The 19,294-nt window shown below is 47.8% G+C and overlaps 1 protein-coding gene across 1 annotated transcript; it reads left to right on the top strand.

Moving 5' to 3' along the window:
* On the top strand, positions 1–15,958 carry CDC20 (cell division cycle 20). Its single transcript, XM_039486524.1, has 11 exons — positions 1–158; positions 895–1,136; positions 3,228–3,373; positions 5,446–5,542; positions 6,291–6,419; positions 8,117–8,313; positions 13,356–13,450; positions 14,236–14,467; positions 14,730–14,855; positions 15,160–15,277; positions 15,701–15,958. Exons 2-11 carry the CDS (start codon positions 914–916, stop codon positions 15,871–15,873), a joined length of 1,536 nt encoding a protein of 511 aa, XP_039342458.1. The 5' UTR covers positions 1–158; positions 895–913; the 3' UTR covers positions 15,874–15,958.
* Positions 15,959–19,294: the final 3,336 nt, after the last annotated feature.

Below are 19,294 nucleotides of genomic sequence, written 5' to 3'. Positions count from 1 at the left end.
GCCGTTGGGTTTGAAGTGGCCAATGGGGGCTTGGGGCGCCAGGTTTAAGCGCCGCGAGGGGGCGGAGCTTGGAGAGCGGAGGCTGACGGAGGGAACGAGAGCGAGGTGTCCCGGTCCTCCCGGCAGTGACCTGCCCCGCCCCACGCCCGGTCTCCGCGGTTAGTTCCCCTCCCCGCCGGTCGGTGCCTGGCAGGAGGGGGAGCCCGGGGCGGGCGGTGACTGGCAGGAGGGGCACTGGGTAGTGGCGGGGGGCGGGCGGTGACTGGCAGGAGGGGGCGCCCGGGGCGGGCGGTGACTGGCAGGAGGGGCACTGGGTAGTGGCGGGGGGCGGGCGGTGACTGGCAGGAGGGGGCGCCCGGGGCGGGCGGTGACTGGCAGGAGGGGCACTGGGTAGTGGCGGGGGGCGGGCGGTGACTGGCAGGAGGGGGCGCCCGGGGCGGGCGGTGACTGGCGGGAGGGCGCCCGGGGCGGGCGGTGACTGGCAGGAGGGGGCTGGGTAGCGGCGGGGTGGGAGCCGGGGTGTGGGGCGGGCGGTGGGGGCTGGGGAGCTCGCGGGGAGCCTGGGGTGTGTGTATGTGGGCTGGGGCTGGGTCAGGGTTGCCCTGGGGGTGGGGGGCAAGTGGGGCAATTTGCCCCTGGCCCGGCGGCGGTCCGGGTCTTCGGCGGCATTTCGGCGGCGGGGGGCCCTTCAGTGCCGCCGAAGACCCGGACTGCCGCGGGGTGAGTACAAGCCCCGCTTTGCCCCAGGCCCCCTGAATCCTCTGGGCGGCCTTGGGCTGGGGGGAGTCTGCGGTGTGTGTGGTGGTGTGGGCTGGGGGGAGGTCCCGGGGGTGGGGGTTTCTGGCAGGAAGGTGGGGGCTGGTCTCTGACTCACTGTCGGTCTCTGTCCCCCAGACACCTCTCTCCCCCTGCCATGGCGCAGTTCGTATTTGAGAGCGACTTGCACGGTCTGCTGAAGCTGGACACCCCGATCCCCAATGCCCCCCTGGCGCGATGGCAACGCAAGGCCAAGGAGAGCAGTGCCTCTGTTGCTGGCCCCGGGCCCAGCCCTGCCAACACCAGCAGCACTGGCCTCTCCCCCATGAAACCAGCCAACCGGCCCCACAGCACCAGCAAAACCCCCTCCAAGACCCCTGGTGAGTCAGAGCTGGGGCCGGTACCCCTGGGTCTGTGGAGGTGGGTGAACAGACTTGGGGCCCTGAATTAGCCAGCTGGTTGTGTGGGAAGCAGTGCACCAGCAACCTAGCTGGTGTGACTCCTTTGCCAGGGCACAGAAGGCTGACCGAGTACTGTCAGGGATCGAAAACTGGCAGAGGAAACAGAATAGGGTTAGTCAGTTCTCCTTATGGCAGAAGGCTAGCAGAACTAGGTTCTGTGTGGTTTGACCTGTTTACTGCTGATCTGGAAAGTGGAATGAGCAGTGAGGGTAGGACAATGTGCAGATGACACAGCTGCTGAGGATAGTCTGGACTGGAGAGAACTGTGAAAAACTTCAGTGAGACCTGAAGATGTTGGGTGAATGGGCAGCATGATAGCAAATAGAATCCTATGTTGCACATTGAAGGGAGAAACTTAAACTCCTCATATACCTTATGGGCTCTAAATTAATTGTCAACCCATGAAAAGGAGCTTGGCAACACCAAGGCAGCTCAGAGGAGACCTCTAAGTATGCAGCTGTGGTTTAAAAAAAAATTGCTTGGTTGCATTAGGAATGGTATGGTGAATAATAGAGGAATATTCTAATGCAGTGGTCCCCAAACTGTTTACCTCATGTGTGCGCCCCTCCCACCAATCCACTGGAGCTGCAGCCCCACTCCCAGCTCCGGATGTGGAGGGGCATGGGAGTGGGGCTGCAGCTCCAGTAGAGGAGGGGGTATACAAGGGTAAGGGGGCCAGGAGCAGAGAATGTTCCTCTGTGCCCCCAGGGGGTGTGCCCCACAGTTTGTGGACCTCATTTCTAATGCCTTTACCTAAATCATTGGTTTAGCCTCATCTGAATACTGTGTACTGCACTGGGCACCTTGTCTCTTCAGTAGCGCAGGACTAGATAGGGCTCAGAAAACCAATGAGAATGGTCAGTGGTCTATGAAATCTCTTCTGTGAAGACAGTTTGGGAAGACTGGGTTTGTTACCTTAAGAGTATAAATGGGATGGAGAATATAATCAGTATGCATGCAGGAGGGATAAAAAAACCTCTTCCTGGAAAGGGAAGATCAAGAACTCTAGTTCTCCCTGTCTCATAACACAGAACAGGGGGGATGTTTAATTATATTGAAAGATGGGGAGACTCACAACCAGTACAATTAATTTTTTTCATAGAACATTAGACTGTGGAACCCACTGCCACAGCAAATCATAGAGGCTAAGGACTTGACACAATTCAGAAAGGGAATGGACATTTATATGGATATCAAGAATATTCAGAGTTAACATAATTGACAAATTCTAGAAAGGGTATTTTAAACTTTGCATGTCGCAGGTTAAGCTAATCTCTATTAGAGATCAGCAGGACACCTATATGGGGCACATCTGCTACTTGGGGGTTGTTACACCTTTCTCTGCTGCATCTGGTACTGGCCCTGTTCGAGAGGATACTGAAGTAGATGGATCTTGTTGTCTGATCCAACACTTTGAATTCCCATGTAAGGATTCCTGACTCTGGGGTCTGTAAGTGGCTACAGTCACAGTGACTGGGATCTGGTGTTGCTGAGCTCTGCACAGTGAATACTGGTGACCTTCTACATGGCAATGCCACCAGTCTGTCCTCAGTCCCTCTAGAGGAATCTGTTTGTTTGGCTGCACCTGGAGAGGACTGAGGTATGTATAGGTTGAATGACGAGCCTTTGAAACAAGTTGAGGTTCTTCCTGGAGCTATGAGCAATGCTGCCTGCTGCTGAAGCCATTGCTTTGGAGTTCAGAGTGTCTCTTAATGAAATTAAGCTGGGACCCAGGCCCTTCTAAGATGTGCTGAGGTTCGGAGAAGACCAGCAGCACATGATCATTGGATTGGAGGCAGCTGGTTATCTACTGCATCAGCCTCCTCCCATCCAATCGAATGTGGCTGCATTAGAGCCTCCAGACTGGCAAAACACCAATGCCTGGAAAACAAGGTGTGTAGCCAGCAGTGCCTGAGGGCTTTGAAGCAAACACTGTCTATCTGGGGCCTTGCTGGGCAGTTTGCTTCAACTAAATGCAGATGGGATGGCTTTCTTCTGTATACAACACAGGTAAATCAGGATCCAAAATCCAGAGCACACCGACCAAAGCAGGCGGGGATCGCTATATTCCCAACCGCAGTGCCATGCAGATGGAGGTCGCTAGCTTCCTCTTGACCAAAGAGAATGATTCTTCTGAGGATACACCTACCAAGAAGGTGAGCAACGCGTTCTCCTAACAGCCAGTCCCTCTTAATCTTCTGAGAAGCAAACTTCAGAGTATTCACACTGCTTCATGAGCAATTGGTATGATGCTCACATCTGCAGCACTCATCTTTATGGAGTGAGGCATGAAAAGTGGTGGCTGGAATGGGTAGAGCTGTACAAAGTTATTGCAGGAGACTTGGGTTGTGGCCCCTAGATACAAAGGGTGAAGGCAGAGTGTGATTTTTGTCTAGTCATATAATACCTTGGGACCCTCGGCTGGCCTGCACTGCGTCTGGCAGGTCTGAATGCAAATTTGTGGAAGGCCAATCACAGAGTATCAGGGTTGGATGGGACCTCAGAAAGTCATCTAGTCTCCAACCCCCTGCTCAAAGAAGGACCAATCCCCAACTAAATCATCCCAGCCAGGGCTTTGTCAAGCTGGACCGTAAAAACCTCTAAGGAAGGGGATTCCACCACCTCCCTAGGTAACCCATTCCAGTGCTTCACCACCCACCTAATGAAAAAGGTTTTCCTAATATCCAACCTAGACCTCCCCCACTGCAACTTGAGACCGTTACTCCTTGTTTTGTTATCTGGTACCACTGAGAACAGTCTAGATCCATCCTCTTTGGAACCCCCTTTCAGGTAGTTGAAAGCAGCGCTCAAATCCCCCCTCATTCTTCTCTTCTGTAAACTAAACAATCCCAGTTCCCTCAGCCTCTCCTCATAATTCATGTGCTCCAGCCCCCTAATCATTTTTGTTGCCCTCCGCTGGACTCTTTCCAATTTTTCCACATCCTTCTTGTAGTGTGGGGCCCAAATGGACACATTATTTCAGATGAAGCCTCACCAGAGAGGAATGATCACATCCCTCGATTTGCTAGCAATGCTCCTATTTATACAGCCCAAAATACCGTTAGCCTTCTTGGCAACAAGGGCACACTGTTGACTCGTATCCAGTTTCTTGTCCACTGTAACCCCTAGATCCTTTTCTGCAGAACTGCTCCCTAGCCACTCAGTCTCTAGTCCACTTCTGTCCTAAGTGCAGGACTCTGCACTTGTCCTTGTTGAACCTCATCAGATTTCTTTTGGCCAATCCTCTAATTTGTCTAGGTCCCTCTGTATCCTATCCCTACCTTCCAGTGTATCTACCACTCCTCCCAGTTTAGTGTCCTCTGCAAACTTGCTGAGGGTGCAATCTATGCCATCCTCCAGATCATTAATGAAGATATTGAACAAAACCGACCCTTGGGGCACTCCGCTTGATACCAACTGCCAACTAGACATGGAGCCATTGATCACTACCCGTTGAGCCTGATGATCTAGCCAGCTTTCTATCCACCTTATAGTCCATTCATCCAGCCCATACTACTTTAACTTGCTGGCAAGAATACTGTGGGAGACCATATCAAAAGCTTTGCTAAAGTCAAGGAATAACACATCTACTGCTTTCCTCTCATCCACAGAGCCAGTTTTCTCCTCATAGAAGGCAATTAGGTTAGTCAGGCATGACTTGCCCTTGGTGAATCCATGCTGACTGTTCCTGAACACTTTCCTCTCCTCTAAGTGCTTCAGAATTAATGAGACTTGCACACACACAGCTGGCTATTCCAGGCTCAAAGCTTGAGGACTTGGCTGCATAAGGAAATTCCACAGAACTTGTTGTGGAATAAGCTATTTAGCAATAGCTATGGCACTTTAAATTCACAGCCTATATTATTCTGGAATGACTTCTCCATATAGACAAGTCATGAAGCAGCTATACAAAGCCAGTCCCTTGTGGCCATATTTCCACACTGGGAATGGGATGCAAAAGAGGGTCAATCTGGAGGCAGTTGGTACACTCCAAAACTGGCCAAACAGTACACAGCTGTTCAAGTGAACTAGGGGCAGCTTGGAGAACTGGCTTGCATGCAGCTGGTTCTCCAAGCAAAGCAGCATACCATCTGGAGCAGAGGGAACTACCTTAAGCTGATGGCACAGCTGGGGCCATGGGGGCCACAGAGCTGTTGAGCTACATTCCCTCTGAATGTGGTAGGAAGACTCATGTTTGCCTGAGAGGATCTGTATATCTTATCTACAGGAGCAACAGAAGGCTTGGGCACTGAATCTGAATGGGTTTGATGTGGAAGAAGCAAAGATCCTCCGGCTTAGTGGAAAGCCTCAAAATGCCCCAGAAGGTATGCAGGGTTTGGGGGTGATCTGAATGCACCTTCTGTGCTGGAAGGGAAGAAGGGCTCCTTCCCTCTCAAAGGAGGGATCCATAACAGAACCCTGACTGGTGTCTTGTGTACTCTCCCACTCCAAGTAATGGGATGTGTGCAAATAGCTGTGTACCAGACTGAGCTCTGGAACACCATGAGTTCCTTAATAGCTTTCCTTTGTGGTCAGTGGCTTACTGGCATCCCGGCCATTGCACACCCCTCGAGTCTAAGCTGAGAAGTAGCGGCACAGGTCAGTGATTGGCACTGCAAAGAGCAAATCTTCCCTAAAAAATTGCTTTTGGCCCTAAGCTCCTTCAAGGAAAGGCTGCAGTAGAATATTCGGTAGCCCCCAGCCACCCCATACTATCCTTGATTTAAGTCATGCTTCAACTAAACTGTTACTTAACAGAGGATTGGGGAAAAGTGAAACTTCTCAACCTACCAATTTGAATCTGGTTTCAGCAGGTAAACTAGCTGCCATCTGAAGGCAGCTCAACAGGTTGCATAAAAGGAGTGAGACTCATCAGCTCAGTCTCCTAGTGGGCAGGTGTCATAACTAGCACCACAGCTTGCTCCACTGGCCTGTAGCAAGTGCATCTCCCTTTTAAGTCTTGGCTTTGCCTTCAGTGGAAGACTCCCTGTGCCTAGGTGAGCCACAAGTCTGTGAGGATGAGGTGGTAGAATCTATCTAGTGAATAACCACTGCTGTCTCTCTGGTTTTCAGGTTACCAGAATAACCTGAAAGTGCTGTACAGCCAGAAAACAACACCTGGGTCCAGCAGGAAGAATGGCAGATACATTCCCTCCATGCCAGACCGGATCCTGGATGCGCCAGAGATCCGTAACGACTACTGTAAGCAGGTTCTGCTGCTATGTGCAGGGCCCTTGGTGGCCCTCTGTATTCCTGTCCATACTAGAATTTGCTACCCTCCCCGTGCCATGCCCTTTAAATGTCACAAGGGTGCTACTTGCTTCCTCTTCACCCTGCATGAAGAGGTTAAACAAGATCAGACTTAAGAGTTTTTGCAGTATCTTTGATACCATCTCCAACTCAAAGCTGTCACTTGGTGCCACTGGTTGGCTATCCTCCAGCCCATTTGTCAGTCCATATGAGTGTCCCATTGTAGCTAATTCTAAGTAAGATTTTGAAAGTCTCTCTCCATAGCATCCTGGTCTTGTTCACCCCTTGTTCCCTTCACCCACTCTGTTCTTCACTTTGTCTAGCAGGTTCTCTTTTTCTCTGACCTCAGACTTCTCATGACTTGCAGGGCCATCCCCCTCTAGAAGTCTGTCCTAAGACTTGTTCTGATAGGGACTGAAATGAGCCTGACCAGGCACTTACTGCTGGGATTGCTTGTTTGGATGGTGCTTCTCCCTTGGTTCTGTGACTGCAGAACCTTGTGCACTCCCAAAGGAGTTCAGCAAATCCATTAGTGTCACAGGCTCTCTCTCATCTAGACCTGCTGGCTTGTATGTTTAAACTTGGATGCTGTTGAGCAGAAGGCCAGTCCTTTGCTCTTCTTGAAGAGGAACTCAAAAGTCAGGCTTAAAGGGTTCAGTACTGGCCATTTTCAGTTGTAATTAACTTCTGCCCTTCCTTTGTGAGTGGGTGGCTCTGGTCCCCATCTCCTGATATCTGAAAGTGCCTCTCTTTCCTCGATACTCCTCTCGCTGGCACTAACTGTGTTCTCCTTACGACCCTGACTCTGAATGCTCCTGTCTGGCCGCACTTCCACTTCAGGACAAGTTGTCTCTACTCTCAGGCCTCTGATTATCCCATTGGGCAGTCACACTGGCAGCTTGTTTTGTGCCTCATAGCCTGTTGGGATTGTGGTGGCTTTTGCCACTTCCTGTTGCACCTCATTCAAAAGGCCAAAGATAGGTGGGGAAAGGTGTGCTCTTATGGCTGCCGTTTCCTTCATTGTGCTGTGGAGACTGGGTTCCTCTCTCAGAGGATGCCAAAAATTCCCTATAGGAATGAGGAGGCTTGGCTTCAGTCATCAACCCCCCCCTACCCCCAAATCAGCTGCTTTAGTGAGAAGGTAGTTCCACCTAGGAGTAAGGTGGGTGGGATAAAAATAGCAGAAAGTGCCTGTTCTTGGCTCAGCAGTTTGTTCCTGGAGGACCAATGGAGCCTTCTCTAAGCTTGGTCACTGCTGTGTCAATGGCACTCTTAGGGCACGCTGACACTGGGTGGCTTGCTGAATAATGTCTGTATCTAACCTTATAGAAAAGGGAGTTCAGAGCTTCATGCAACTGCACTGGAACGAAAAGCTTCAGTGTGCTGATCCTGTTAGCTAGGACTCCAATGTGCCACAAGGCCAATCCTCTTACCTGTAGAGTGCCATACACCTGTGGCACTATAGAAATAAATCAGTGGTGCCGGTGGGAGTTCCTGGTCCATCAGCATTGGGGGTGAAGAAGTGGGTGGGGGAACGGGGGGGGTTGTCTTGCCGTGGTGCTGAGCCAGGCTGCAGGCAAGACTTCCCTGGGGTATTGTAATGAGCAGTGAGCATAGTGGGTGACCTGTGCTATGTCTTCTGATCATAGATCTGAACCTCATTGACTGGAGTTCCCAGAACTTCCTGGCTGTGGCTCTGGATAACTCTGTGTATCTGTGGAATTACTCCTCTGGTGAGATCATCCAGCTGCTGCAGATGGAGCAGCCAGATGACTACATCTCATCAGTGTCCTGGATCAAAGAAGGAAACTACCTTGCTGTTGGCACCAGCAATGCTGAGGTCCAGGTGAGAGGAATTGCACAGTACAGGGAAGACTCTTTTAAATAGAGGCTCCTGCCTAGGGACAATTGTTGATACCTTTAATGACTGCTTTTTGAACAGCTAGTCCTGGAACCCACAAGGTGAGAGGCAATTCTTTATTTAGTTCTAAGTAGTACACACAGGATCTGGTCCAAAAGGTGAATATAGCTGAACCACTTGGTAATAGCAACTGTAATGTAATAAACTTAACATCCTTGTAGAGGGCAAAATACTAGCCTCCCTTCCCCAACAACAGAATTTAAAAATTCAAAAAACTGCACAAAAATGAGGAAGCTCCTTAAGCAGAAATTAAAAGGAACAGTGACAAGAGCAAAATGCCTGCAAGCTGCATGGAAACTTTAAAAACGCCCTAATAGAGGCTCACTACATGTATACCCCAAATTAAAAAAAAAGACCAAAAAACGCCACCATGGCTAAACAGAGTGTAAAAGGCATTCAGAGATCAAAAGACTTCCTTTAAAATTTGGAAGTCGAATCCTACTGAGGAAAACAGAAAGGAACAAACTCTGGCAAGTCATGTGTAAAAGTACCAGTTAGGCTGGCCACAAAAGAATTTGAAGAGCAACTAGCAAAAGACAAACTAACAACAAAAATTGAGTGCTTCTGAAGCACAAACAATCAGTGGGGCCACTGGATGATTGAGATGCTAAAAGCATTCGAGGAAGATGAGGCCATTACAGAGAAGCTAAATGAATTCTTTGCATCAGTCTTTGCTGCAGAGGATGAGAGGGAGATTCTCACACCTGAGCCATTCTTTTTAGGTGACAAATCTGAGGAACCGTTCCAGATTGTAGGTTCAATAGAAGTTTTGGAACAAACTGATAAATTAAACAGTAATAAGTCACCAGGACCAGATGCTATTCACCCAAGAATTCTGAAGGAACTCAAATACAAAATTGCAAAACTACTAACTGTGATACATAACCATCACTTAAATCAGTTTCTGTAATTGATGACTGGAGGATAGCTAATGTAATGCTGTTTTTTTAAGGTCTCAAGAGGTGAGCTTGGCAATTACAGGCCAGTAGGCCTAACTTCAGTACTAGGCAAACTGGTTAAAACTAAAACAGAATTATCCAGCACATAGATGAAAATGATATGTTGGGGAAGAGTCGATGTGACTTTTGCAAAGGGAAATCATGCCTCACCAATCCACTAATTGTTTGAGTGGGGTCAAACATGTGGACCAGTGTGGTCCAGTGGAAATAGTGTACTTGGATTTTCAGAAACCTTTGACAAGTCACTCTCCAAGGGGTCTTAAGCAAAGTAAGGAGTCATGAGATAAGAGGGAAGATCCTCTCTTGGATCGTAACTGCTTAAAAGATAGGAAACAAAGGGTAGGGATAAATGGTCAGTTCCCTCAGTTGAGAGGTACATAGCAGAGTCCCCCAAAGATCTATATTGGGACCTGTGCTGTTCAACATATTCATAAATGATCTGGAAACAGAGAGAAACAGTGAGGTTGCAAAGCTTGCAGATGATTCTAAATTACTCAGGATAGTTAAGTCCAAAGCAGACAGCGAAGAGTTACAAAAGATCTCTCAAAACTGGGTGACTGAACAAGAAAATGGCAGATTGCATTTATCAACACTGAATTTCAAGTAATTCCCATTGGAAAACAGAATCCCAACTATGCATACAAAATGATGGGATCTAAATTAGCTATTACCACTCATGAAAAATCTTGGCATCATCATGGATAGTTCTCTGAAAACATCTGCTCAATGTGCAGCAGCAGTCAAAAAAGCTGTGTTAAGAATCATTAGGAAAAAGGATAGATAAATAAGACAGAAAATATGCCACTACATAAATCCATGGTATGCTTATACCTTGAATATTGCATACAGTAGGTATCTCTATCTTAAAGATGTATCAGAATTTGAAGAACTAGAGAGAAGGGCAACAAAAATGATTAAGGGTCTGGAACAGCTTCCATATGAGGAGAGATTAAAAAGACTGGGACTGTTCAGCTTGGAAAAGAGATGACTATGGGGGTGGGGGGGATATGATAGAAGTAGGGCTGTCAGTTAATTGCGGTTAACTCGTGCAATTAATCGCACTGTTAAACAATAAACTACCAATTGAATTTATTAAATATTTTGGATGGTTTTTCTACGTTTTCAAATATATTGATTTCTATTACAACATAGAATACAAAGTGTACAGTGCTCACTTTATATTACAAATATTTGTACTGTAAAAATGATAAAAGAAATAGTATTTTTCAGTTCACCTCATACAAGTACTATAATGCAATCTCTTTATCGTGAAAGCGTAACTTACAATTGTATATTTTTCTGTTACATAACTGCACTCAAAAACAAAATATAAAACTTTAGAGCCTACGAGTCCACTCTGTCCTACTTCTTGTTCAGCCAATCACTAAGACAAACACGTTTGTTTACATATACGGGAGACAATGCTGCCTGCTTCTTATTTATGATCTCACCTGAAAGTGAGAACAGACATTCACATGGCACTGTTGTAGCTGGCATTGCAAGGTATCTACGTTCCAGATATGCTAAACATTCATATGCCCCTTCATGCTTTGGCCACCGTTCCAGAGGACATGCTTCCATGCTGATGCTCATTTAAAAAAAAAAAAGCTTTAATTAAATTTATGACTGAATGTTTTAAGGGAGAATTGTATGTTTCCTGCTCTGTTTTACCCACATTCTGCCATATATTTCATGTTATCGCAGTCTCAGATGATGACCCAGCACATGTTCGTTTAAAGAAAACTTTCACAACAGATTTGACAAAATACAAAGAAGGTACCACCAGTGTGAGATTTCTAAAAATAGCTACAGCACTTGACTAAAGGTTTAAGAATCTCAAGTGCCTTCCAAAATCTGAGAGGGATAAGGTGTGGTGCATGCTTTCAGAAGTCTTAAAAGAGCAACATTCAGATGCAGAATCTACAGAACCTAAACCCCCCCAAAAATAAAATCAACCTTCTGTTAGTGGCATCTGACTCAGATGATGAAAATGAACATACGTCAGTCTGCTCTGCTTTGGATCGTTATCGAGCAGAACCTGTCGTCATCATCATGGACACGTCCTCTGGAATGGTGGTTGAACCATGAAGGGACATACAAGAAGTAGGACTGAGAGGACTTGTAGGCTTTAAAGTTTTACCTTGTTTCGGTTTTGAGTGCAGTTATTTTTTTGTACAATATTCTACATTTGTAAGTTCAACTTTCACGATAGAGATTGCACTACAGTTCTTGTATTAGGTGAACTGAAAAATACTATTTTTTACAGTGCAAATATTTAGATTTTTGATTACAAAGTGAGCTCTGTACACTTTGTATTCTGTGTTGTAATAGAAATCAATATATTTGAAAATGTAGAAAACAATCCAAAAATATTAAAATAAATTATATTGTTTAATAGCACAATTAATTGATTTATTTTTTAATCGCTTGAGAGCCCTAGAGAGAAGTCTATAAAATCATAAGTGGTATGGAGAAATAGAATAAGGAAGTGTTATTTACCCCCTTCACATACACAAATCGGGGTCATCCAATTAAATTAATAGTCAGCAGGCTTAAAACATACGGGAATACTACTTCACAAAATGCAGTCAACCTGTGGAACTTGTTGTCAGGCAGTGTTGTGGAAACCAAAAATAACTGGGTTCAAAAAAGAATGAGAAGTTCATGGATGATAGATCCATCAATGGCAATTAGCCAAGATGGTCAGGGATGCAACCCCCTGCTCCGGGTGTCCCAAAAACTCTTGACTGCCAGAAGCTGGGACTGGATGATAAGGATCACGTAACAAATTGCCCTGTTCCTTTCACTGCCACTGAAGCACCTGGCACTGTCCACTGTTAGAAGACAGGATACTGGGCTAGGTGGAGCACTGGTCTGACCTGGTGTGGCTGTTTTATGACCATCAGTAGTGCTGTGGCTGCACAAGTACTCAGTTGTACAGGTGTGAATGCAGCACAGCTAAGCATCCTGAGGGAACGTCTCAGGGCAGCAACTATGCCTAGGGGCTCCACAAGCCTTGACGCTCTTCAGCTCAAGTTGTAGCAGCTTACTCTTGTAGCACTTGAGCTCCCTGGTTCAATCCCCGCTGTACTGGCCAAGAGGGCCTGTGATGGAGCTTGGGATCTTTAAATCAAGAGTGGGTCTTTCTTCTAAGATATGGTAGTTCAATAACAAACTAATGGGCTTGATGAAGGAACTGCTGTGTGGACGGTCTCTCATGGCTTCACTGTCTGTAAATCCTGAGTGCTGCTGGGTCCCTGAACACTAGGCTTGCATGCGATCTGTATGGCTCTGAGCATGACTTCCTGCCTCCGGAGAGCAGTGTGCTTCAGTCACTCTGGGCAGCAAAGGAAATTGTACTATTAGGTCAGAAGAACTCTCCTGGTTTGTGGAGTGAGTGTGGCTTAGCACAGATGCCAAGTGACTACCTCAAACTCCTGAATGCCAGGGGGAGGCTAATGCATCAGAGCTGCTGCCTGCCAGAGCTGGGGGGGAAGGGGGGAGAAATGTATCTGCATTGCAGGCAGTTTGCAACCTTCACTCTAAACATAGGCATCTCCTACACTACTTATAGATCCTTCTAAAGGCAGCAAATTCCCTCTCCTGGGCTAGTGGAATGAAGCGAATTCCTGTGCAGAGTGTGTACTGCCCATGCACAGAGGGCAGCAGGGGTATGCCCTACTTCATGTGTCCATTGTCCAAAGTTCAAACTCCCTGGGCAATGCCTTCTAGTGGGTTCTGTGGAGATGGCCCTGAGTTGTTAGCACTTGGTAACTAATTGGGAAGGCCCCAATATACATCTAAAGTTTCCAAATGTCTTATGGGCAACAGGTATAAAATTCTTTGGATGGCTCCCACATAGCCTAGTGCACTGAGGTTTCAATGCCATAGCCTACATGCAAAGGGACCGAGGATTTGACAGCATAGGAATGCACCAATGTGACAAGGGCTCTAGTCTCATCACCTAGCACAATTAGAGAAATGACTGCTCTTAATGTCTCTCTGCAGCTGTGGGACATACAGCAACAGAAACGGCTCCGAAATATGACCAGCCATTCTTCCCGTGTAGGGTCACTGAGCTGGAACAGCTACATTCTCTCTAGGTAAGGACACGACCAAGGCATGGCAAAACACTTTGCTGAGCCCCCTGCTCTAGATGAACAGATGGGAAAAACCTCATTGACACTGCATGTGCTCAGTGATCTGTTCACAAAGTCAGCAGTGCAGTTCTGCATGGACCGCTTCAGCATAACCAGGGCACAGATTCCCCAGATGCCAGTAGAAAATGAGTGAGGTCCTGGTGAACAGCCTGTTTCTGTCCTGGGCTGCTGTAACTCCTCCCCCCTGGGCTGCGGGGGAGGGATAGCTCAGCGGTTTGAGCATTGGCCTGCTAAACCCAGCGTTGTGAGTTCAATCCTTGAGGAGGCCACTTAGGGATCTGGGGCAAAAATTGGTCCTGCTAGTGAAGGCAGGGGGCTGGACTCGATGACCTTTCGAGGTCCCTTCCAGTTCTAGGAGATGGTATATCTCCAATTATTACCTTTTTTACCTATTACCTCCCTGGTGTCTGGCCCTGCTTGCAGGAGGGACCTGTATATGTCCTCGCCTCTGATTAGAAGGGGCTGGATTTAAGCCTCTGAATGTAGGGGCAATGGGAAGGTCCTCCATTCCCCATAACCTCTGTATGAGTCCTCTGCAGTGCAGTCCCTGCTGCTGTGTTCCGCTGTCCCCAGTAGCAGGTGACACCAAGATTACAGCATCACTGAATAGCTGCCTTTGCTGAAATGCCTGTCCAGGAGCTCTGCAGAGGGAGCCCCTGGGAGCAGTTATGAGATGGAGTATAGCTCACAAGCATAATACGGCCCCTGACTCAAACTTCCCTCTGCAGTGGGGCGAGGACCGGTCATATCCATCACCATGATGTCCGGGTTGCTGAGCACCACGTGGCCACGCTTGCTGGCCACACACAGGAGGTGTGTGGGCTCAAGTGGTCACCCGATGGTCGCTACCTGGCCAGTGGAGGCAATGACAACCTGGTGAATGTCTGGCCATGTGCCCAAGGGGACAGTGGTGACTTTGCTCCTGTGCAGACCTTCACTCAACACCAGGGTGCTGTCAAGGTGAGTGGGTGGCTTGTGCGAGACTTGTGCACAGTGATGCAACAGCTGCTGGGTTCCACTTTCCTCTGTCAGTGCACTGGCAGGCTCCATCTGTTGGAGAGGGACTTCTCCTGAGACGTGAAGAATCTGCCTGCATCTTGGCCAGCCAGTGCTGCTCGTGCTGCTGCATGGATGGCAGAGCTGCTGTGGCTTGGCCTGATGTATAAGGGCAATGGGGACCAAGCTGTTCTTGCATGTCTTATAACTGGTGCCTCTCCTGTAGGCTGTGGCCTGGTGCCCGTGGCAGTCAAATGTCCTGGCCACAGGTGGTGGGACAAGTGACAGACACATCAGGATCTGGAATGTGTGTTCAGGCACCTGCCTCAACGCGGTAGATGCCCACTCCCAGGTAAGCTTCAGCACTGACTCTGTCCAAGACTGCGCTTAGGCACAGTGAGCAACATAAGTGCTGCCAAGGAATGGAACCTGAGGGCCGGGGCCTGGGATACTTCCCAGGAGAGCATGGGGGGTGCTGGGGGGAGGTTTCTTGTCTCTGGATGGGGGGTAGATGTTGTGTACTACTGCAGTGTATGTGCCCCTTCCTTGTGGGCTCTTTTGGGAGGTGAGGAGCTGGTCCCCAAATGAGGCACCTGATCAGTGACCTCTTGCTGCTGGTCTGCTACCTGGCATTGTAACAAGCTGCCTCCTTATAGGTGTGCTCCATCCTGTGGTCGACAAACTACAAGGAGTTCATTTCTGGTCATGGCTTTGCGCATAATCAGCTGGTGGTGTGGAAATACCCTACCATGGCCAAGGTCACAGAGTTGAAAGGTAGGTCCACATCCTTTGCTGTGCAGCCCAGGAGCAGCTGAGAGGGCTGGGATTCAGGGCAGTGGGAAAGGGCTTGGCTGCATCCAGACAGATCCTGAAAGGAAAGTCACTCTCCAGTCTTCGTGAGAGCAGCAGCAGCAGCATGCTAGTGAGATGGGGCGATGGCAGCAAGGTGTGTCCTGCTGGGAGTGACTCCACCCTAGGGAAGGCTGAGGGATCAGGTCTCCTTTGAGTTCCTCTGTGTTCAGCCTTGCAGAGCTGCCCAGGTCAGCCTGAGCATCAGCTGGGCAGGATGGAGTCTGTTTATGTGGGGAGAGCAGACTGAACTGGGAGTGCGATTGGGCATAAGTGTGGCTGAAAAGGACTGTGGTATTGGTGGGGGATGTGAGCAGAGCCCTGATAGTGCAGCTTCTCCTTCCCCAGGTCACACAGCCAGAGTCCTGAACCTGACCATGAGCCCAGATGGCTCAATAGTGGCATCTGCAGCTGCTGATGAAACACTGCGGCTTTGGCGCTGCTTTGAGATGGATCCGGTAAAGAAGAAGGAGAAGGCAGGCAGTGCCAAGAGCAGCATCATTCACCAGGGCATCCGGTGAGCATGCGAGATGCCACTGGCAAGAGAGAGAGATCTACACTTTGTACAGTATTTTAAATGTCAATAAATACCTTAGTCTGCTTTTATGGAGTCTGATGGAATAAGTGACCCTGGCTTGTCTCAGGATCAGACCTCTTGGGAGCTAAACACAATCACCTGCCACTGCTGGACCCTGACAGCCAGTGATGTAGAGCCAGCCAGCCATGGGAATAGGAGAAGCGGTTGGCCAAGGAGCTAGACTACCTGGAGCCCTTCCAGCCTGGGAAGAACCCTCCTAACCAAATCCCTTCTGTGCTAGCTGGGCTGCAGTGGAGTTCATGTGGGCACTGAGCTGTAAAGCTGGCATAGCTCCTGTAGAGGTAAGTGGTGGTGGCAAGGCTGAGAAGCTTCTTCTTAAACTAAACAGCCAGCACTGCCCCTGGGCCAGACTCCAGTCTCCTGCTGGTCCCTAGAATGGCTACAAAAAGGGAACTTTAAGATTCAATGTTCCCTCTTCCAGCTCCAAGGGGCCTGAAGCAGACACCTGCAAGCAGTCATCCCTGTGCTTTGTGGCCCATCTGCTTCGAGCTCACAAGGTGACTCCAGGCCTGTGCCTTGGGTATACAGTCTCCCCAGCTGTGCTTGGTCCTCACTATTCCTGTCCTACAGCAGACTGATTCTTTCTGTGCACAGATGCCTTAGAAAGATGGGCACTAACAGCGAAGAGCAGTGCATGGGGCATTGCTAGTGTCTGGACTACAAAACGCAATGCTCTGCCCCAGGCAACTTCGCCATCTGTGATAGCTGAGAGACTCGGCCCTGTGGCGTATTGTAGAAGTACAGCTGAACTACTTCAATCCTTGTTTGCACTGGGTCAGAAATTGGCAGCATGACTCATGCCTCTCTCCAGTGACTGTTTTGCTAACAGACAAAGAGTGGCAGTGGCTAGAGTGCTTCCTCCCTGGAATACTTCTCCCTCAATGTGTGCTCCGTGCTGTGCAGTCTTCCTTGAGATGTTGAGAACAAAATTAAGGAACCAAAGCCCAGGAAGGGTTAAAATTAGTGACTTGCCTATGTGCTAAGGGTAGGAGTTTGGCAACAAACAAGGCCCTGGAATTGCTCAAAGATGAGCATAAATTCAGTCTAGGTGCTGTTACTTCAATGTGGTAGGATGAATTGCATAACTGGTATGTTAAAATAATGCTTATAACCTAGTTAGGTAGGAACAAGCAGACAGCAGGATTATCACTGTCAACACTTCCATTACCTTGTTCTTGGGTCAGTGATAACTTAGAAGAAAATGATTGCATTTGTGGATCAATGTCTTAACAGATAAACCACACCTGGGGCTACTACTTAGTGTCTGTGGTGTACCACCCAATCACAGTAGGGAACAGGATAATTGTCTCCTTATGCACCTGTCTATAATGTGGGGATGGGAGGGGGAAGCTACATGCTCCCAGGGGACTTCAGTGTGAGGGACACATGTTGGAGAGCTGATCGGGCCAGTACTAAACATCCTTGGAATCTCTAAATGTTACAACCAACACAGGCCAATTCTTTATTAGACTTTGCCTTAAGGGCTAGAGGACATGAGCCTAACAGGGAAGGGGAGCTTAGGTACCAGTGTATGTGACTTGAGCATATTTATGATGTTCAAGCAGAAATGAGTCTAGAGCTGTAATATATCTGATACTTTAATGGGGCCACTTCATAAGGATGAAAGCTATAATGAAGAAATCAGACAATGGTGAATGATTATTGGGACTTGTTCAAGAACATCTACCTTGAGGCCTAAAATGTTATAATTCCACAAATGAAGAAGGCTGTTCTGGGTTTAAAAAAAAATAAAAATAAAAAACACCCTGGGAGTAGATGGGGAAGTGGAAGCAGCTCTTAAAAAAATAATATATAACAAGTAATTGATATAAACCAGAAGTTAGCAAGAGTAGAAAATTGATGAGGGAAGCAAAGGGACAGGAGAAATCTATGCAGAGTTATGGACAGTAAGAGGTTTTCAAAATATATTACAAACAGGGTGAGGCAGGTATTGAATGTGAAGGTATCTACATCGCTCACAAAGAATGTAGGCCATCTGTGGTGGTACAAGGACTCCAATGGGGGGAAATACTGAGTCTTACAAAGATTGGGGGTGGGGGGGACATGGTGTATCATCAGCTGAACAAGTGTGCTTACTGGGAGGCTGTGGCCAAAAGAGCTAAAAGGATCCATAAGTAGCAGAGACACAAGTTGGTGGAAAGAGGTTATTTCATTTCTGTATTTAGTGATGCTGTGACTGCGGCTAGAATATTATGTCCAGTTCACGTGTCCACAATGGAAGAAGACTATTGCCGAATGGGAGTGGGTTCAGAGAGGAGGCACAAAAATGATTAAAGGATTAGAAAACTTGCCTTAGAGTGCTAGACTCAAGATGCTCCAGAGTGTAACAAAGAGAGGGTGCAGGGACATGATTACAATCAACACTTATCTGTGAAGGGAACAAATATTTAATAATGAGCTCACCAGTCTAGCAGAGAAAGGTATAACATGATCCAAGGGCTGGAAGTTGAAGCTAGGACTAAGCTGTACATTTTTGACAGTGAGGGTAATTAATCATTAGAACAATTTACCAAGGTGGAGTCTCCATCACTGAAAATTTTTAAATCAAGATTGGCTGGTTTTCTAACAGATCTGCTCTAGGTATTATATTAAGGCTGTAAGAACTGCCATGCTGGGTCAAACCAAGGGTCCTACTAGGCCAGTAACCTCTCTCCCACTGAGGCCAGTTCCAGAGCTTCAGGGGGGAGTAGTTGCGCCATAACACTGTTGGAGAGACAGCCACCCCTGTCTTGCTCATCTGGTGTGGGGCAGGGAAGAAACCCTGAGCATTGGGTTACATCCTTGACCATCTTTGCTAATGGCCATTGATGGTCCTATTCTCCATGATTTTATGTAATTCTTTTTGAACTGTTATATGTTTGGTCATCACACCATCCCCTAGCAGCGGGTTCCACAGGTTAACAGTGCACTGTGTGAAAAAGTATTTCCATGCATTTGTATAAAACTGGTGCCTGTTAATTTCATCAGCTGACCCACCCCCCACCTCATTTTTGCATTGTGCAAAAGGATACATAACATGTCTCTATTCACCATTTTTTCACACCATTCATGAGTTTATTGACCTGTACCATATCTTCCCCCTTAATTGTCTTTTCTAAACTGCACCTACCTAAATTGTTTTTAATCTCACCTCATATGGAAGCTGCTCCATTTTTGTTGGCAGGTTCTGACCCTTTTCCAGTCCCCTAGCTTGTTTTTGAGACAGGGTGATGCGAACAGGCCGCACTATTCACGGTATAGGCACACCCTGGCTGTAGATAGGGGTATTGTGTGATTTTTTCTAGCATTTGCTTAATCATTCCTAACAGTATTAGCTGTTTTGA

The sequence above is a fragment of the Mauremys reevesii genome, linkage group 8 (genome assembly GCF_016161935.1).
Source record: "Mauremys reevesii isolate NIE-2019 linkage group 8, ASM1616193v1, whole genome shotgun sequence".
Taxonomy (NCBI): Eukaryota; Metazoa; Chordata; order Testudines; family Geoemydidae; genus Mauremys; species Mauremys reevesii.
Note: the sequence above shows the minus strand (reverse complement) of the source record. Positions and strands in the feature narration are given on the sequence as shown.

What these genes read in the sequence shown, in the direction of transcription:
- CDC20 (XM_039486524.1), top strand. Translation starts at nt 914, where the DNA reads ATGGCGCAGTTCGTATTTGAGAGCGACTTGCACGGTCTGCTGAAGCTG. An exon ending in AACCCCCTCCAAGACCCCTG is followed by an intron (nt 1,137 to 3,227) that starts GTGAGTCAGAGC and finishes TATACAACACAG; the next exon opens with GTAAATCAGGATCCAAAATC. An exon ending in AGAGATCCGTAACGACTACT is followed by an intron (nt 6,420 to 8,116) that starts GTAAGCAGGTTC and finishes TTCTGATCATAG; the next exon opens with ATCTGAACCTCATTGACTGG.